The sequence below is a fragment of the Setaria italica genome, chromosome VII (assembly GCF_000263155.2).
Source record: "Setaria italica strain Yugu1 chromosome VII, Setaria_italica_v2.0, whole genome shotgun sequence".
NCBI lineage: Eukaryota > Viridiplantae > Streptophyta > Magnoliopsida > Poales > Poaceae > Setaria > Setaria italica.
This window is the reverse complement of record NC_028456.1, coordinates 3,821,267-3,841,852: the sequence shown is the minus strand read 5'-3', so window position 1 is coordinate 3,841,852 and position 20,586 is coordinate 3,821,267. Positions and strand designations below refer to the sequence as shown.

Genomic DNA, 20,586 nt, shown 5'->3' with positions numbered 1-20,586 from the left:
ATCGGTGACCATTTCTTTTTGCAGTTTGATGGCGATGACTATATTTCCTTTGACCTGGAATATTCATGTGGGCCATGTGTGTGCATGCAAAACAAACATATCAGCTGAATCTATTATTAGCAACAAGAATCTTTCAGGTCCTGAAACCTGAATCACCGTGCATGTCAGCAGCAATAATGGAGATTCTTTGACCGGGTTGATGCATGGGAACATGCAGGATCTCCTGCTCTTTCCACTGCTACTGCCTCGTCCAAGCCTCGGAAGAAGTTTACAGTCCCTTGCTACTACTCGTGAAAGCTTCCTTATCTTCGATACCTGATTTTCAGTTAAGAAACTTCTTCATCTCCGTCATTTTGATTTCCCAATGCAGCAATAACCAACAAGAGGATTAAATCCAGTAACAAGGAAAAATGAAACAAAGAGCTCTTCTGCAAACTTATTCGTTTTAACCATGAGCTCCATATATGCTTTTTAAAAAGACATGGATTGGAAAGAAAACATATATCTTAACTTCAAGATTTAAATTACGAGAAATTTTATTTTTGCCGTATGTAGCCATGCCATGGATGATTTTGGGGACCCTGTTTGAACATTGTCGAGTAAAACATGTTTGTTGTAAGATATTTTTTCTTGAGCGTTGTATATGAAAGCAGTCGGGAAACTTACCGAGTGTTCTTACTTACACCCATGAGAAAAAACTACTCAACATGCTATGTCGTCGTCATGTGTGTGAGTTTGTCCGAGTGTATTCACGGCAGTGTTTAACATTATGGAGTGGTAGTGGCTATGACAAAACTCGCTCCATTCGCCGCTTTAGAAATATTAGTGTTATAGCCTTATAGGAAATTTACCTAACTATCCCTAATTAGGGATATGATATCATTTAGTTTGCTAAGGTAGTTATGAGGCAACCATTCCATGCATGCCGCCCGAATATCAGCATGGCTTAAATTCTCTAGGCGCACTAATCCTTTCCTTGAGATAAATCCCTCGAGCACTTTTCTCATCCTCATCAATGGTGTTCTTGTTGGTGGACACCACATGGACAATGTTGATCGCACGATTGGATGTTGTCCACCACGCTCCTGCAGCGGCACGAGGAGGTGGCCATGGCGATTAGAACCACAACGCAGCGATAAAAAACGCACGTACTAGCTGTTGACTCACACGGAGCAGCCAATGGCGATTTCGTCAATCTTAAGGATATGCCAGCTCAGTCTCCCGGATGTGCTTATAGAGGTAGGATTGCATGCGTATGTTCGTAGAGGCCGAGTGTGCGTGTGTTGTGAGCGTTTGCATCTATGTTGTGTTTCGAAAAAAAAAATGAGCGTAGTTGTTCTTTTGGATCACGTTTCTTGTGTTGCCTCTTTGTTCTCAAAATCGACAGAATTTGATTTTTTTTTCTGCCAAAAAATGTTCCTTTTGTTGGAAATTCAATTGAAGCAGGAAATAAATAAATATATAAACGGTAATGCTGCAGCTCTTACGTCCGACGGCAGATAAAAAAATCGGACGCAACACTTATCACGCGTGAGCTGCTGCCCATCCTCCCAAGCATACGTGGAACGTTCTGATCCACATGAAAATATCAATCTCTTCTCCCAAGGAACCGCAATCTCTTCTCCCAAGGAACCACTGTGTCTCCTCCTATCATCTACTCAGCCTCTTCCCTCCCCATTTTCTCAACTTATCGTCCACCTCAAGTTTCAGCAGCACTAGCGATGCACGCGGCGAGCTTAAGCATGCATGAGCGCAGCAGCGTGGGGCGTCGTTGCAAGCTCGAGCATATGCAGCCGAGCCCTCGAGAAGGATGATGCAGCGAAAGGGTGGCGCGCGGTAAGCTTGACCACTGCAACACGACGAGCGATAGGGCGGCGCGCGATGAGCTCATCCGCCGCGACACGACGAGAAGGCGGTGCTCGACGAGCTCGCGACCTCGTCTCCCTCATCTAGATGTGCAACACATAGGGAGTGCTCTCGTCGCAAGTGGAGTCAGATCTGTTTGTGTTGATTGGAGTAACAGGATGGCAACAACAGCATGACCTGGTGCGTGGAATATGCTGTTGCGATATGTTATTTTTAGGTCTTACACTATATCATTTTGTATGTTGCAACAGGTGATTTTGGATGTTTCAAACTTTTTCCTTTGATGCCGCAACATGAGGATTTTTTTTGTTGCGTTAGCTCTTTCTTGATGTTGCATAAGATGCTCTCTGATGTTTCAATGGTCATTTTTGCAAAGTTGTGATCCTTTGAAGAGATTCAGATCAGATGTTACGTGAAACATATCAAAATGTTACGGTCGGAATTTGTTTTCCCCCGTATCTTCAAATATTGGATGTCTAAGAGCTATATTTGGCATGTATTTTTTTTTACGTTGCAAAAAGTTTATCTTTATGTTGCAGACTTAGTTCTGGATGTTGCGATGGACCGTCCGATGGGAATTTAATTCCCATCGGACGTCCGGGCGCTAGCAGCGCCCATATATAAAATAAAATAAAACAACTGCCAGCGCCACGCCAGCCCGGCCGAGCTAAGTGCCATTTAGTTCTGGACTGCAGTTGTGTGGGCATGGGCCTGAATTGTCAAGTTGTGTCTCGATTGTAGTTTTAAAGGCCCACTAGCCAAGCGGGCCCTTACAGTAAGTTAGGCGATTAATCACAACGCTTTGAAGTCTTTGCCAATGTCATGTGATGGATTTGGGTAAGAAAAGTCTAACGCTCTACTGGTTGCGCTTACGTCGAGCGCGCAACACATGTGTGTGCAGGCGGCCTGGCCCGTATATAGATGGCTAGATGGGCCAGGCCTGCTCCAACCCTAAAACGCTCGGCCCAAACATGCCCGGCACGAGGGCAATAGCGCCCGAGCCGGCCTGGCCCTATGCTCGAGCCAGTGATTGGGCCGCAACCTCTGCATGCCAAATCAGCCTGAGCCCGGCACGATTTTTAGACCAGCCCGATGCCAGCCCAATACCCCCACCACCACCCTCCCTAACCGTTGAATCACGTCCTCCTGACTATTGGATCCGACCGTGGGGGGAGGGTGTATATAACTGCTCGCCTCCCGGCCACCTCTCCCAACCCTAGCCGCTCGCTCCCTCCCCCCCTCCCCCGACCGCCTCCCTCGCGACGCTCTGCCTCCCGTCTCCTCACTCGCCCTCTCTCTCATATCTCTCTCCCTCTCGTCTTCTTCCTCTTCAATGATCAGCTGGTAGCTCTCCGCGGTGCGGTTCCACCGTCGAAGGCCGGCACTGCACACCATCTAGCCATCTAGTAGATGTAGATCTTCCTCCCACTCTCCCACTCTTCGTCTCCCCCTTCCCCTCTAAGTCTCTAGATCTAGATGACTAGATCCTATTGCCGGCCGCTCTCATCATCTCCTTGCTGGATCTCCTCGTCGGCTGCTCTGGGCTCCGGATTCGCAGGTAAAGCCTCCGACCTCTAACCTAACCCAAGTGTTCTTGAGTTCTAACTTCTCAAGTTCTTGTTGTTTCTACAGTTCGTCAGCCATCGCGAAGCCATTGAGGGATCAGAGCTCCGGTGAATCGATCGTTCGTCAACCTCGCTGGCCATTCTAGGGCTCCGGATTCGCTGGTAAGACATCGATCTTGATCATGCCATCTCTTTTCGCTACTCTACTTGATCTTGCCATCTCTGCTTCTTTTCTAGTTGTCAGCTTCACTGCTTGACTACGTCTTGTTGTCTCTTTGTGTAGGGTGGTCTGTTGAGGGACTAGAGCATTGGCGTCAGACGATGAGGAGGAGTTCCAGGGGCACACCTACAACGATGAGCTTCGGATCTTGGGCTAGCATATAAATGACAAGAGTAACCTAGAGGCAGAGCGGGAAGAGCTCTTCGGTAGCAGCACTGCCGAACCAATCGACGTCGCTGATGGAAGGGCTCAAAAATGGTTGTTGAGGGACCCTCGTAGCTCGACCTGTCTTCTTCTCGGAAGGGTTTGCTAGGATTGGTGAGGAAGGAAGAGTTTTCCAAAATGTGATGTAGGATTTCTTTTCCTTCTATCGGAGTTTTGTGTGCAAACGAACCTCCGGTGGTAATGTTGAGATGTAGGGTAGAGGTCATGTCTAAACCCATTCAAAAGATGTGTAAAGATGCATCATCGGGTATAGACAAGCTTGGGCTAGATGCTAAAAGATGTGAAAATCTAGCCCATGATTCACCTATGGACTCCTTCTCTAATTGCTCAAATTTAAGAATGTCACTCCGTAGAGAGGCTATGTGGGGTAAAGAGAAGAATGAGTGACAAAAATCATCTCAGAGCTTTTCCCAACCTCCGTTCACAATCTTCATGTTGTGAGTGTACCATTGCTCCGCCCTCTCTATGAGAAAGGAAACAACTTCCACCTCAAGGTTTCCTGTGTCATGCCTGGGATTACCAAGCATGAACACAGATCATCAAACTCTTGCAAATGAAGTAAGGGTTTTCATTTTCAAATTCAGAGAAGGTTAGTCCCCAGACCATGACAATGATACTAGGATGGAGTTCATAGCCAGAAGCTGTGATAGGCTTTGAAAAGGGTGGTGGCTCTAAGAACTCATCCTTAAGAATAGAAAGTTTTGGGATACAAATATTTTTCATGGTAAAGAAAGGATAAAAGAAAGAAAAAGGTAAAATAAAAGATACAAGGATGAACTAGGTTTGAAGATAATACAGCAACCACTCCCCGGCAACGGCACCAGAAACGCTTGTTGGTATTTCTTAACGTTCATGAATAAATCGCAAGCGCACGGATATACCTTTGTAGCACTTTACCCGAAAAGTATTCAGGGTATCGTATATTTCTCAGGGAACAGAAGTGCAAAGGTCTTTAGCTGGTTCATCCAAGGACAACAAGAGTTAGGTAGGCAAGGATAGAGAGGATTCCTATGGCTTAGGGTCTTTGGATAAGATAAACTCAACCTGTACTGCATACTTCAGGTTTACGCCTGGTCTGCCAAGCGTCTCCAGCTATTAACTCTACACCGAACCCGAACATGGAGGGATATAAGGGATGTCTACCTCTTAGACCATGGGGAAAGGTAGCAAACAAAGGCAACCTGAAGCCTAGACACCACGTCTATGCTATCGATTACTACTCTAGCTCTAGCCAGACTTCGTCTTAGACTCAAGTCCTTAAGCTAGAGCACTCGTCACAAGAATGGACGATGAATCCGCAAGCAAATAAAGGATAGAACTTATCTTACCAAGAGACTCACCACCATAGAGAATCACGAACACTTACTCAAATAAGGAAGCATCCGTTGAGGTACAAGTGCGGGGAAGAGTGCCAACAAGCCGGCACTTCACCGAAACTACCCCTTACTCTCTCCCTATTTTCTAAGAACTATGGAGGTAGGGCTTTGCCTTGGAGTGGGATCTCTTATCTTCTCCTGTGTGTTGTATTCTGAATGAAGGAGAGGGAGTCCTTTATATAGTGGAGAGGGAGCCTTGGGGGAGTGGAGATTCTCATGGAATATTCCCTTTATTCCCTCCATTTGTGAAGGAACCGATGTCTTGGTGCATTACTTTGAGTCAAACCCCCGCAACCGCCTTCAGAGAGCCACCAGGAGTTGACACGTGGAGGATGGGCACCAGGGGGGCCAACCCCAGTCCGGCCGACCCCTGGTTGCCGCCTTTCACACCATCCTTTGGCTGGGACACTGCCTGGTTGGTCCTCTCGTGCCAGGATAAGGAAGTCTACCCCCTGATGGGGGCCCATGGATCCCTTGGGCTTGTGTAGATTGTGGTGTAGTGTGTTTCTTCTCCATTTAAGCCCATTTCCTCCTTCCATGCGCCTATGGGTTCCTGCATACAAAATTTCACCAAAGCTTGTGCAAATAGCTAGAGTAAATCATCTATCTCTAAGTTGGTGATTATTATAAAGTTATTTGATACAGGAGTTGACGGTTAGATTTGGTGATAAGGACCATCAATGCACGTCTACTTGAAGACCGGAGCCACCGCCATTCCCCGTCCACCTCCGGTCAAATTTTGGCTGGAGCACTGCATCCCGCCCATCGGTGAGCACCCCTACAAGCTCGTCTCTACCTCCTCAACCCCCTGCGCCACCTCGCTTGAGTTCCTAGCCGCTGGAGCGCCGGCAAGCTGAGGTTCTCGAGCTCCATCCGCCATGGCCTCAAGCTTTTGCGATTTGGCCCCTAGAAGATCCTGCAATCTTTAATAGTCTTCCTCCGCCTTGACCAATCCTCAGAAAACCCCCTACATCTTTGGGATCCTTGCAACTAAGTCCAACCCAAGCACTTTAATTATCTAACCCTGCCCTTTTCAGCCTTTTGCAAGCACTATTTATAGTGCCTTGTAAAACATCTCAGCTAGCCCTCCAGATCTTCGGTTAATCATGATTCGACCCCTGTAGCTTGTTTGGCTCATACATTCCATGTTTTAGCTCTGTTTATCCTCATTCTTGTTTCGTTAGATTCATATCAACTTAAACAACATGGTTAGAAGCAATGTTAATCATGTTCCATGTTTTGTAATTTATTTAAAATATTAATATGATTAATTTCTTATGCATTTGTTTTCTAATTAAAAGCTATTTAGATCCTTACCTCGTTTTCATAATTAAGTGTTAATTTCATTAATACCTATTGAACTAGTTTTTATTCATAAAATCTAATTAAGAGCTACACCACGGTTGTTCATAATTAAACTTAAATTGATTAATGTGTATTCAATATGTTTTCTAAATAAAAGCTAAGTAAGTATAACTCGGGTTTCATAAACTAATGTTAATTTGATTAATGTGAAGATATCTGTATTCTGAAATATAATTTTCTTAGTTGAACTCAAAATACAAAGTTATACTCTTAGATGTTTATATATGCTTTATTTCCAAATTAAATGTTTAATTTGTATAACTTGTACATAAATATTTGTAAATAAAATTTGCCTAAGTTTTTTTAAACTTGCTTAATTCCAACTAAGGGTATTTCTCTGAAATATCTTTACATTTTTTTCTCAGCTAAAATAAATGAAGCATGTAGCTCTTGTCTTTTCTTTTACAATCCAAACCGCTCGATAGCTTTGTCTTTTCAACCATAGCACCGTTTCTACTTTCTAGTCTTTCTCGCACCCTTGCATTCCTAGAATCGAGCCTATCCTTTAGTACGTTCTTTTAAAGGTTTTTTCTTTGGATTGGTGTACTGTTCTTAGTTGTGCTTGTTTGTTTGCTTGTATGCTTGTGCCTAATAATTGTTGCGAGTAGAAGGAACGTCGTTCGAGAGCTTTGAAGAACAAGAGCTGAAGATAATCTGAGCAGCCATATCTTTGAAGCTAGAAAGGCAAGTGTGTCCTTGTGCTTTTGTCCTAATAACTTTATTTAATCACTATTGCATATGCATGCATTTAATATTGATGGGTTGTATTAAGGTTTTCCTAGTTTTTATGATCATTCTGTCAACCTAGGTTTATCTTTTTGTTGGGTAGCTATGCTTACCTGCTATACTTGGGTATGGTGGTATTAATGAACTCGGTGATTAAAATTATTTTATTTATGCTATGCCTTTCATTAATACAAGATCGCATGCTTAACTGGAACATGGAGAACCACCCAAGAAAATACTGCAACCATAAGAACTAATGGGCTCTAGTCTTGGCTAATTAATTAGAAACTCTAGTTTGTGGTAGCTTTATCGAAAGGGCAATAGGGGGAAACAATGATGGTGTATAACCCGACCCTCAGGCTGATCTGCTCTATGGTAGCTTCGCAGTCTTGAGAGAGGTTTATGCATTGCTCTGATCATGAAACCTTAGCGAGCTATTTTTACTAAGGAGTCTTTGTAAAGGCCTCGTAGCGTCCCTATGCAGTCACACCTTGGTAGTGTGATGAGTGCTTGATCAGCATGGTTGGGTCTAAAATTCTTTAGAATTTTTATGTGACTTGCGGGTAAAGATGTACAACCTCTGCAGAGTGTCTAAAACTGATATATCAGCCGTGCTCACGGTTAAGAGTGGCCTGGACCCTTACATGAGTAACTTACTTGAAGTTGATATTAAATTGTTATTCTGGTTATTTCGTGTTGCCTTGCTGAGTACCAACCAGAAGTGTACTCACCCTTGCTTATTGTTTCTTAGAAGAGGAAGGTGTGTGAAGTTATTGAAGATGATGCTAGGCGTACAAGACCCCGAGTCGATTACTTGTGAAATTTAGAGCCTTCGTTTCTAGGATTAAGCGATTTCTCTGATATACTCTCATGTTCTTTACGTGATTCTGTTACTATTAGTCACTAATGATGTCACTATATGTATGAAACTAGATTCTGGCATACATATAGGTAGCACTTGGTTTTGTTTTAAAACCGGGTGTGACAAAAGGCCTTCACCGCTATCCTGTTCTGGTAAGAAAAAATGCTTAGGATAATATTTTTTTTCAAGTGGTGTGATGCTGATGTATCTACTTTTGGACTTGGTGATTTCTCTGGTACTTCTTTCTCCACCCCTCCTCCTGTTTGTCTAGAAGATCATCTGCAAGTGTTTTGCTGCAAGCAGCAAGCACTAGTGCAACTAGTATGGATATTGGTTCTCAACTCTCTATCTACTTAGACAGTGACACTATCACCCCTTTTAATGATAGCTTCAGCATCTTGAATTGGTGACATGAGCATAAATGAACTTATCCAGTTCTATCAATCTTAGCTAAAGATGTTCTAATTGTGCCTATCTCTACAGTAACGAGTCTGCTTTTAGTACATCTGGCAGGATTATCGAGGAGAGGCGACATCAATTGAGCCCTGAGATGGTGGAGATGGTCTCTTGCGTCAAGGACCGGGAGGCTACAGAAGCAAGAATTTAGAACCTGGTGGAGGATAAGGAACTTGAAGATAGTTTTGCTAATTTATATCTAGATGTTCCTGGTGATTCAGATGTGTAACTCAAACTTGGCCTGTAATAGCTTTGAACTACTTTAATATTTAGTTGATTGAGTTGTGGTGCACTCTTTTTTTCTATCTAGGGTTTCTCACGAGGTGTGAGTTTTACTTAGATAGATTTTTAATGAGGCAGCAATTGCATCAACTCAAACTTTTGAAATTATTTGTCTCCTCTCTGAGTTGTGGATTGTGATCTAAGTTATGCTATGATGTGAATTTTGTGACTTCAATGAAAAATTTTGCGTCTCCTTAACTTGAAGTTTTGGTTGAGCAGTGGCTGGCGTACTACCATGCCATTGTGCTGGCCCGGCATGATAAAAAGACTGTAGTGTGGGGCTTGGATCGGCAGTTCAGCACGCAGTGCCGGCCCGGCCTGGATAAGACATCAGACTGGATAGTAACGGGCCTAGTTGGGCTGGATAGTGCCGGACCTAGTCGGGCCCGGTCATATCGGGACTAGTACCAGGCGGCTCATCTGGCCGTCTATAGGCCCATCTGGCCTGCCTTGGCTTTTGATGTTGTGGATCACGTACACCACGGGGCATATAGCCTACAGGGCCATGCATAGCTTACGGATCGAGAGAGAGCTCGCGTATAATGGCCAAACAGACCAACATGATTTTTGGTTGTGACGATAGTGGGCAGTACAGAAGATTTCATTTTTGTTAACGGAGGGCGAAAGTGGTTGAAATTTCCGCTATTAAAACAACAGAGAGGGAATAGGAATATGTTTTAGTATTTTATATTATACTTATATAAACAATTATATATATCTACTTTTATCCCTTTCACTTATATTCTTAGTGATAAATACGATGAAATAAGATCCATATGGCACATATTTCGAAGTATCATTTTATACAACAAGTTGATACGGAGTTTATATATAAGTTGACAGATAAAACATGAATAAATGCATGGTCTCTATGAATTCAACACGTAATCTCGACATAAGTTGTTACTTGGTTTACACATAAGTTGATACACATGCTTTGCATAAGCAGGGCCGGCTGTATAATTTTAAGGGTCATTGGGTAAGCAAGAAGATAAGGGACCGTTGACCTAATTTTTAATATCGAGTACGAAAACTTTACAATATATGTATAGCTCATAAAACATAATAATAGTGTAAACAAAAAACTAAAAACAATAACTATTGTGATTACCTCAAATAAAAATATAATGCTTCAGTGCTTTATAAAAAACCATCTTATGGGATTTCTTGATGCAAAATCTTCAAGAACAGTATTATGATTAATGTCGTCCAAAACATCCTTCTCAATACTGCACATAGCCAAGCTATTCAATCTTTCTTGTGACATAGTTGATCTTAAATAATTTTTCAATAGTTTCAATTTGGAGAAACTTCTTTCGGCTAATGATACTGTCACTTGAATGACTTACTCCAACCCCTTACTTCATCAAGATGCTAACAATAACTTGTTCTGATTTGATTTGAACAACTTGTAGCAAAAATAATAAACCTTGTCCACATGTTTAGAATAAACCAACCACTTCCTGTCAACAAACTCACCATTAGATAATTTCCTGGAGTAGTAAGCATAAGAAAAACGTCTGCCACTGGGATCACAAGGGAATTGTAGATCCATTTCTCTCACAGGTCCTTTCTCAATTAAGATATCTTTTTTGCTGTTGTCAAGATTTTCCCATTTTTTAGGATAAAAAATAGTCAAAACGGAATTTTTTTGTTCATCAATATTTGCAGTTTCAGTATCATTGGAAGGGCTTTCAAGGACACGGACGGACCCCTTTCCCGCGCTATATGGTTTTGGCCCCCTAGCTTCATGGCCCCTGGGGGGTCGCCCTCCCCCCCCCCCCCCCCCAGCTGGGCCTGTGAATAAGTTGACAGTACTATTACATGTAAGTTAACCCAGCTGTTGTGTGTAACTTGACTGTCTTTACACACAATACTATACACTATCTAGACACGATGACATATATGGTACCAAAACTAATAAAGTTGATACATTATTTCGACACAAGTTGATACACATAAATTGACATCCGATATATGCATAAGTTGGCCTAGAATCTATATAAGTTGTTAGTAACACTACATATAAGTTGATAGTATAAATAAAATGATCTTAAAATGTATGCAAAGTGGATCTTGTTTTGTGTTGGTCTCATCGTAAGGAAGACAAAGTTATAAATGAAGTAAAAATCAGACGTCGTATGTGAGAGATATTACATTTTGAAGAGGATACAAAAGTATGCATATATAAATACGGAGTGTGACGTTGCCCACCTACCCTCCACTCCGTATCATGTGATTAACCGCATTGCATGATGTTAAATTCGAGTTATTCAGAACCGCATACACGTGTGATTGGAAGATAGATAGGGTCGTGCGCTCGTCTATCACGCGACAGGTCGTGCGTTAATTAGCACAGTCCATTTGGGTACCAGACATCACAGAGGGTTTAACATCAAGGTAAAAATGAAAAGATGTGGAGAGGGACCAACGCTTAGAAAAGTGGTCATTTTCAGCATGAACACAACAGGTTGACAGGAACATGACTCAAACATCTTTTGTGGTCGGAGATCGACCAAGATAATCCGTCTCTTGAAATTCAAAAAGAAAAGATAATCCATCTCCATTTCATTGCCGAATGCCGCCTATGGCCGATTCCAGTTGTGGCAACTGGCAAAGGGTGCAAAGTGCAAGGCAAAGCCCAAACGCGGTCTGACACGTGGGCCGGGGGGATGGGTCGCGCTTCGGCCGCTGCCTACGTGCTTGGCAGGTTCGACCGGGCGAAGTACGCGTGGGCCTAGTCCATGGACCGCGGGCCCCACCTGCCAGCGTCGTTCACCACACCCCCTCACCCTTCCCACCTCTTTCTCCCTTCCTTCTCCGCCTCTCCCACCCACCCATGGCGGTTTGATCTGATCCCCTCCCACACCCGCACCACTTCCTCCCCCAACTCTCCCTCCCTCCGCCGCTGCCCCCAACCGAAGCACGCGGCACCCAGCACCTTCTCGCTCTCCGCCTCCTCCGCACCGGAGATCCGTCTCTGCTGGTAGGCCCTGCCGCCCCCGCCTTGCTTCAACTGATCTCTGTAGCTGTGCGTTGTTGCCTGCGGCGGCCGTGAGCGGCTGGCGGAGTCCAAAACCGAGTCCTAGTTGCTGGTTCGTTCCAGCCGCTGGCGCAACCAGTCCGTTCATACTGTTCCTGTACTTGAGAGCGTCGAGCGCGCGAGATCCGTGGGTGCTTGGGTGTATCCCGCCCCGGTTTTTTTGTGTCTTAAGGAACGAGGTCAGCGATAAGCTGTCGCCTTTCATGGTTACTCTTGGTCAAGTTCGTCGCGTTCGCGAGTGGGTGCTTAGGTGTGGAATAGATGTGATGATAGATTAGATTAGATTAGATTGACAGTGGCTCTAGCATCCGTTGCTTAGATAGATTGTTTCCCACCCTTTGGAGACCTTCTCAGGCTGGAATTAGATTGTAGACTGTGAGTCTCTGGTGCACATTTCTCTGGTAGCTGCGGTGTAGTGCTAATTCAATCACCTTAGGTGGTTCAGAAGTGTGAAAATTGGTTCCTCTATAATGTTTACTTCTTGATGAATCAATGTATGAGCTCCAGTTCCTGTCTGGTATTGGCAAGGCTTGATGACTGCAACTTGCTATGTAATGTAGTGTTGTTTATAAGATTTCTATGTAATTGCATCATTTGTCTGCAAGCCTAATTGCTTTTTTTTTCCTCAATAAATGACAGATCAGATTTGTGGACATGGCTGATAATGAGAAAGAGGTGGGAGAGGGAACCACCCCCCGTGGGGCGGACTGGGAAGTGGTGACTCTCACAGCGTCCGCCTATGAAGCGGCGCCCGGGCCTGCTGGAACGGAAGCAAAGCCTGTTAATGAAGAGCACAGTTCATCCAATGAATTGCTCATGTCTGGTCACTTTGTGTTTCCGCCCAGTGAGCACGAGAACCTGCCGATACAGACCAGTTTTGAGGAGATACAACCAGAGAAAGATGTGCAGGAAGTTAGTACCGGTGTGGAAGATTATAGTATCAAGAATGATGCTGGGTCTGAGAGAGTTCAGTTCTATGATGAAGGGAGAAACCTCTCAGCTGATGACGTAGAGATGAGAGAAACCTCTCACGATGAAGATGATGGCCATGGTTTTGTTGCTCAGGATGATGACAATGAGGCTGGTGATGGTTCTGATGAACAATCGGGCCAGCCTTTTAAGCCTGCAGACAGCAAGAGCCATGATGCTGGTGCTTCATGTAAATGCTGGTTGAAGAAGCACATGACATGCCTGTATCACCAAGCCAAGGAAACAAATGCTATCTGGTCTGTGGTGGTTGCAGCTGCCCTGGTTGGAATTGTGATTTTGGGGCGTTGGCACAAAGATAAATTGCACCTTGGCCACCTTAAGTGGCGCTCGGGCTCAGCAGTAAGGTGTGTTAACTTCTTGTTTTCTACAAATATATATACATTGTTTCATAGGTTTCAAGTATGCAGATAACCTATTTGCCTTCTTTGGCATTTTGAACTTAGGATATTGTGGTATATCAATTAGTTTGGTTTTGGTACTGATATTGAACTCGGTTCTTACATGCGTATTTGGATAGAGAAGGAAAAGTTATTGCGTCTTTTGAAAACTATAATTGATATCAACGTCTTGTTATATTTGGTAAATAATATTATGGGAACTATCTCTTTATATTTTGCATACAAAACTTTTAACTTTTATTTTTGAATGCTGGAGGGAGAACCAAAGGGCCAAGTATTCTTTTGCATAGTATCAGGCTAGTGCTATTCCAGTCATTTTTTTTATTATGTGAACTGAACATATTTTATTATGTGAATAGTCACTCTAAAAAGTGTGCTTAGATTCTTTCTGTTTTCGCATTAAGGTTTTCAATTGCCATTTATATGTGAATCTACATGATTGCTGTTGCATTTGTGTTTTTTTAATACACTAGTGTGAAATGAAATTAGTTCATGAGTCTCCAATTTTTTTTCATGTTTGTTCCAAAATTTGGAACCATTTTTTCTTATTCTTTCTTGCAGCTCATCATTTTGCTAATTCTTCAACTTGGATCTGTAGCAATAACCTAGCATGTTGACTTCATGGCTTGTTACTGAAAATGGCTGATAAAGTGATAATGATAAGGATCTATGGATATGTTACTGAATGGTTTGGAAGTTGAAACGTTAATTTGTTCAAACCAATTGGGAAGTGATTAATTTGTTTAATCCTGTCCAAACAATTTGGTTGCATCGACAAATATGATCCTGCATATCATTAAGTGCTAGTTAATGTACCAGCAGTTGCTGCTTCTTAAAGGCAATAATAGCAACAGGTCCATGGTCCCCTGTGATATGTACATCTCTTTTTTTTTGTTTGAAGGTATTCCTGTTAATTTGTTTATTAACATCAAGGATCTACATCAATATCTATGTTTTTTATAGTTTATTCTTAGGTGATGATATCCAAATTAGAATTTTCTTCTGCTGTCTTGCGGTAATAACTATTATGTGCAGACTTTGAGGGTTTTTTTTTGTTTGGTAGTGTTATGTGTCCACAACATTAGATCCTTGAGGCACTTTTGTGCTGCTATAGATTCAGTTGTTTTGCATTTTTACCTTGTTAATTTTTATCTATTGATCCGTCTACTGGTGGCTCATGTTGGGTTTCATCTCTAGCCTGTCCCAGCTTTCTTGGGAATAAAAGCTTTGTACTCCCTCCATTCCAAGTTGTAGGTCGTTTTGGCTTTTCCAGGTGCATACAAACATGTATGCACCTAAATATAGTGTATGTCTAGATGCATAAAAATTTCTATGAACCTAGAAAAGCCAAAACGACCTACAATTTGAAACGGAGGGAGTAGTTGAGTAGAGCTTCAGCTTTTTGAGAACTTGGTACTTGATGCTATACATTTAACTGCTTTCTCACTGGCCGACACGTGAGCTCCTTTGCACTGACTACTGAGGAAACATACCTGAAACATGCTGAGAGGGTTCTTATAGAATAGCGTACCAAATTTGTGGTCCCACTGCACTATTTGTTTTGACATATGCAATACAAACAGCACAGCGTCACGGGCCCTACTGAAAATGGAATGCTTGACATTCCATCAGTAAGAAGAGCACCAGAAATTTGCCATGTTGTCCTAGTGCGATGTTTAGGCATTTATCTCTCCCCCAACGTTCCCTTGAGAAGGAAAGATATTTTGCATTTCATATGTGCTCTCTCAATAGCATTCCTGCACATTGTTGCATTGCTTTTTCAATTCTTTGTTATCAAAGGTTGATGTTGTGATATGTGTTGTTCTGCTAAAATGAACATAATTAGAAAAAAGATGATTATTGAAACCAGCTATCTGTTTACTTCTGAGTCCTGACCTTTGTAGGGGTACCTTACTATGCTGATTTACTGATATGTTTGGAGCTGCAATCATTTGTTGGGCTAGTTTGAATCCCCTAGAGGTTTACCCTGTATCTACCTTTGCCTATAACTGAAACTGTATGCTCTGGCAGAGGATGATCAACAAGTGGTCTTAGTTGACACAAAGCTCTGATGAGTCTTCACAAGTCACCTCAAGTCGTAACCAAGATGGTGGATGCAATATGATTGTGACGGTGACGAAAAGGAGTACGGGCAATGTAATAATATGATGTTTGACTAGAATTTTATTTGCAGCCTACAATGAATGCTGGGGTTCTAAGATGTCAAATTCAATCCGACCATTCGCATCATCTTACCTCTGTACTTGCAACCTGAGCACCTGGCACATTATTTTAAGTTCCTGCTACTTTTGCTGTGATATAAGTTTTAACCGATCCCCGATGTGGCTGTAAAATATAGAATTGCATACTGCAAAGTCTGTTAGAACTTGGTTGTTCAGTGAGGGCAACTGAAATGCATTTGTGCTTTTGCTTGTGGCAATGGAAAACCTGGAAATGTTTGGCTTCTAATTTGTAACTCCTGAGTACTGAAATACTGTTTTGGCAATGTGCCATAGAAAGCATTATGGTTGGTATTTTGATATGATTGTATTATCAATTTATACCTCGTAAAGTTTATCTGCTAATCTGGCACATAGCAATAGCCCCAAGATTTACTTCTTGGTGCAACTCAGGCAGCATTCTAGGTTTACTTGAGCCGACGTAAAAAATTGCACCTAGTAAGCCTGAAATCATAGGGACCGTTCTTAATGTCATGAGAACTTTGCAAAATCCCAGGCAGCAAGCCTGAAATCGTACTTGTAAACCTGTAATCCGCTCAAACGTATGTCATTCTTTTTCTGCTAAAGTTTGCAACTTTAAAAAAAATCCCCAATTTAAGACAGCAAATTATAGCAAGTAGTTTTAAAAGGCACAAAACTAACAACTAAAGAGAACTTGCCGGTAAAGGCAGATTGACAGCAGTCCTCCCCATCTATGCAGTCAGTCAAGAACATACCGTCGATACTCAAACTGCTTAAGCTGTTGAGATCATTCTCCAACTATTTTACAAAGCATTTTACTACTTAAATTAAATTCACTTGAAATGTGAACACCGCAGAACTAAAACAAACAAGAAACTGTATCATGCACCTATGCTGCCAAGCCAGAAGAACAGGGGAAACTGAGCTATTGCCATGAAGAGAAGGAAGTAATGCTGTCGCGATGAGTGCCTCTCACTGCTTCTCATCTCCGTGAAAAGCACCCTCTTCATTGTCCTCACCAAGAACACTCCCATGCACAGGCTCATCCATGGCATCATGACGTAATATGAATATGCCCATATGAGCCTTGCAACAACAGCAAGGGATAGACCGGCAAATAAATAGCCACCATATGCTACCAAGTCGAGTAGTGGCACCTCACCACCGCCCATTGAGTAGAGCAGACCTTTCAGGATCACAAGCTGGAAGGCCCATCCGATGAGTGCCCTTGTAAACTGCAGATTTATAGCTTCTGGAGTAAACCTGCACGAGTATCAGGCACATTAAATTAGGGACATTCGGTCATAACGATTTGGCGATTGATGAATAACTGCCAACAACTCACTTTCCCATGAAACCTAATGTGAAGCCTGCAAGAATGATGAAGCTTCCAAATGCCATGAAAGGGATGTACAGATCTGGTGCATTTATGTCATAGATTGGAGGTTTATAGGACAAACGCCCACCAACAGGTTCACTTATCCGAGTCCAGTGGCCCTGCACAAATATTAGGGAAATAGCACTTTATTTCGGTAGACTACATCAAATAACCAGTTTTACATGCAATGTTATTAGGAAAGATTATTTACCCTGTGAAAGAACGGAAACAATATAACTTTCAACTTGTTCCTGACATATTGATCATTCACATGGAAATAATACTGTGGGTTGGAGAAGTATCTATTGATCTGCAAGAACAGAACCAATAATTTAGAAAGAATGCAGAAATATCAAAGAATAAGGTTTCTTGGAGGCTCTTTACGTTGCTTTGCATAAATTCTGAACTGGAACCCAAGAACTTCTCTCCATATACTCCTAGCCCAGATCTAATTAGGCCTGAGCTTGCACCATATAATGGATTGTTAAACTGGCCAGGCTGAGAATTCTGCTGTGGCATCTGCATCCCAGGAGGGTTCCCGTAGTTATTATACATGGCTGCGGTGAACATAGGTAAAAAACTGTTAGATCATAATGATAATATCATAATCGACATGACATATTTGTGGGTTGTGGCCAACAAATCAATGAGGATGAAACAGCATTAGCATGGTGTGACATAAAACAAGGTAAGTATACCAGAGATATTTATGACGCTGCTAAGGGAGACAGGTTGTTTTTTTTTCCTGTTCTGCTTGATCTCTAGGCATATCATAATTTTAAAAAAAATCCCCAGAATACATATAAAAAGAATGCAACATGATTCTGGAGTCAAACTACAGCAGGCTAGAAGAGAGAATTTCCAAATTACAAAGATAATTGAGAAATTTTATAGATCATCTCTCAGAAGCATAAGCGATACTATATTATCAATTGAAGCCAAAGTCCAGTTACAGAAGAGTCCAACATATGTAGACTGATATACTTGTCCATCATCGACTTGTCCAACATATGAAAATCAAGACCATACCCTATGACTGGCATCATATGGGCATAAGAATATCAATCAATAACCGCAAGTAACCACACCCATTGAGACGTAAAAAGCAGGTAGGGACATTTCAGCTAACCTGATTGACTGTAATACCGCAATGATAATCATTTTACTAAAAGCGAATAAATTGTATTTTCTAGAAGTGAAGAAATACCGGACATTTGTAGAAACATAAAATTCCCTTGTTACAACTATTGCTAGAACACACGGAATTACATAAACAGAGACAAAAATCTTAAATTTCTTGGGTTGCTTCCAGGGATGATCCTAACTAGGTACTTCCTTCCATCGTAGCATTCTTAATTTATCTAATCTCCACTTCTTTATAGACCATCGAGTAACTAAAGACGCACAACCAAAGTAGGGAATCTCGATAGATCAGTATTCGCTTCAGTCAGGCTTCCGAAATTCTAAGAACAGCATCAACCTTACTCACAAGATCCTCATGGTCCTATACACTAAGAGCTGTCTCCGTTACCAAACCGAATCCTTGCTCGTTGGTGAGAACAAGAGTGCCCCTCATCTTTTTTATCTTTAATTTTTTAAATCTTTAAATGAGGAGAAGAAACAAATCGAACCGGCGGACGGATTGGATTCGTTGGACGCCACACGAACGCAGAGGAGCGAACCACCGCTCCACCCGCTCGACTCTTCGAATAGGGGAATTCGAGGGGTTCACTCAAACGGATCGAACTTGTGGAGCGGACGAGAGGGATTCGGGCTCGATTAAGCGCAAAATCGGCTCGGGATTCATGCGGGCCAAGAGAAGACAGGGGGGACTTACTTGGATGAAGCGGTGGAGGAGCGGCGCCGCGGTGGAGGGCAGAGGGATCCGGCGAGCGGGGAGAGGAGGCAACCGCGCGCGGCCGGCGGAGGCGCGTTGGGAGCCTGTGTGAGCGGTGCGGGTTCTTTCCTTCCTCGCGGTTGAAGGAGAAAGCTGTTCGTTTTTTTGGGGCGTCTCGTCTCGTTTCCTTCGGGCGGAAGGACGCGAAAGCGGAAAGAAAGCCGCCGGGCGCGTGCTTTGCCTTCGTGGCCGGCGTGACGTGGCAATGTCGCGTGGGATTTCTAAGGGCGGGACTGCTCCGCTCCACTCCAAATTTTGCCGACTTTTTTTTATTTTGGGTCTTTTCACGAAAAAATTTCACAAATAGGTCCTGGCGAAACTAATTCCGAAAATGGACCCTTAGCTTGGCGCCAGGCTATAACGTCTTGGCGCTAGAATGCCTGGCGCCAAGGTCCCTCCCACACGCCTCCGACGTGGCGCCGACCCCTGACGTGACGCCGAGGCTTGGTGCCAGCGAGCCTGGCGCCAAGCCTCCCTACATATACCGCCACCTTTCTTCCTACCCGAGAGTTCCTCCTCATTCTTCTCCACTCTCTCGGGTTTTTACTCTCCCTACTTCGTCCTAGACTACGAATCGACATTGTAGCTTAGGAAACTTTCATTTGATCCGTGGATCCTGAAGAGCAAGATATCCTCTCTCCCTCGTACCTTTTTTTCAAATCGATTCTCTATATATTTGTTGCATTTTTGAACTTAGGGTTTCATGCAAATGTAGGATGCCGAGGAGTGGAAAAGCTAAGAAACTAAGGTAATCTCAGCGCACGTAGTTATGTTATATGCTCATTGTTGTGGATCAAATGAAAAAACCTTAATTGTAGGTTTATTGTTAAGTGCGTTTGATTCATAGAACGAAATAAACTAAATTGTAGTTATGGCGCCAAGAAGACCGGGAATGCGTTCGATCCATTGCCTCTGCCTAGTGGTGTTCCAGTGCCGATGTGCTTTTGTGGCGATCCTTGCAAGGTAGCCAAGTCCGATGAACATGCCACGTATAGGCAGAGGTATTGGATGTGTTCCAACTTTACGTTTGAACCTACACTTCGTCAGCGCCGCATTAACATGTTGGTAAGGAATTGTTGTTGTCTTATAATTATTGTCCATAATTTTTTTGTTTTATAACAATTGCATTTGTTGTAGACCCCTCCACCGCTATGTGATTTTGAGCAGTGGATCGACACTGAGATCAATCCTGAAGACAAGGAGTTTTTGGAGTATATGATGCGCTGGGATGCAGAGAGGAAGGAGGTGTACGAGAAGAGGCTCATAAAGGAGGCTGAGGAAAAGGAGCATAAGGAAAAGGAGGAAAGGAGGCGGGTTGCTGCGAATAGGGAGGAGAGAGAGAAGAAGCTTGAGCGGGCACGCCGAGCGAAAGCAGCGGTTGAGGAGAATCCCGATGCCTTAAGGAAGGGAAAGTGGCCTCGTTGCACTCAGTAGCCATATTTAGGTTCTAGTTCTATGGTTTATTTATGAACAATATTTTCTACTGTGAGACTTTTATTATGTTGTCATGTAATAATGCACTTTAAGTATGGACACGCAATTTGTAGACGACCTATGTTTATTTTGTGATGTAATGCACTTCGAAGTCGTAGTCTAGTGAAATTTCCGCAGAAAATAAAAAGGGTACTTGTTAGCGAAATTTCGGCAGAATTTCCCCTACTTTTTGATGCAATCCATACAAAATTACGAGATGAATAGTGAACATAAATACAAACATACAAGCATAGAAGCATATG

At 42.8% G+C, this 20,586-nt stretch overlaps 2 protein-coding genes across 2 annotated transcripts; one reads left to right on the top strand and one right to left on the bottom strand.

Moving 5' to 3' along the window:
- The first annotated feature begins 11,752 nt into the window (after window positions 1–11,752).
- LOC101777366 (ATG8-interacting protein 1) lies at window positions 11,753–15,850 on the top strand. The gene is made up of 3 exons (XM_004975009.4): window positions 11,753–11,929; window positions 12,626–13,320; window positions 15,406–15,850. The coding sequence occupies exons 2-3, from the start codon at window positions 12,641–12,643 to the stop codon at window positions 15,410–15,412; spliced, it is 687 nt and encodes a 228-aa protein (XP_004975066.1). The 5' UTR covers window positions 11,753–11,929; window positions 12,626–12,640; the 3' UTR covers window positions 15,413–15,850.
- Window positions 15,851–16,221: 371 nt separating this feature from the next.
- LOC101776958 (protein YIF1B-B) lies at window positions 16,222–18,987 on the bottom strand. The gene is made up of 5 exons (XM_004975007.2): window positions 18,791–18,987; window positions 17,338–17,510; window positions 17,165–17,263; window positions 16,921–17,072; window positions 16,222–16,838 (listed from the first exon to the last, which is right to left on the bottom strand). Exons 2-5 carry the CDS (start codon window positions 17,506–17,508, stop codon window positions 16,457–16,459), a joined length of 804 nt encoding a protein of 267 aa, XP_004975064.1. The 5' UTR covers window positions 17,509–17,510; window positions 18,791–18,987; the 3' UTR covers window positions 16,222–16,456.
- Between the last annotated feature and the right edge of the window lie 1,599 nt (window positions 18,988–20,586).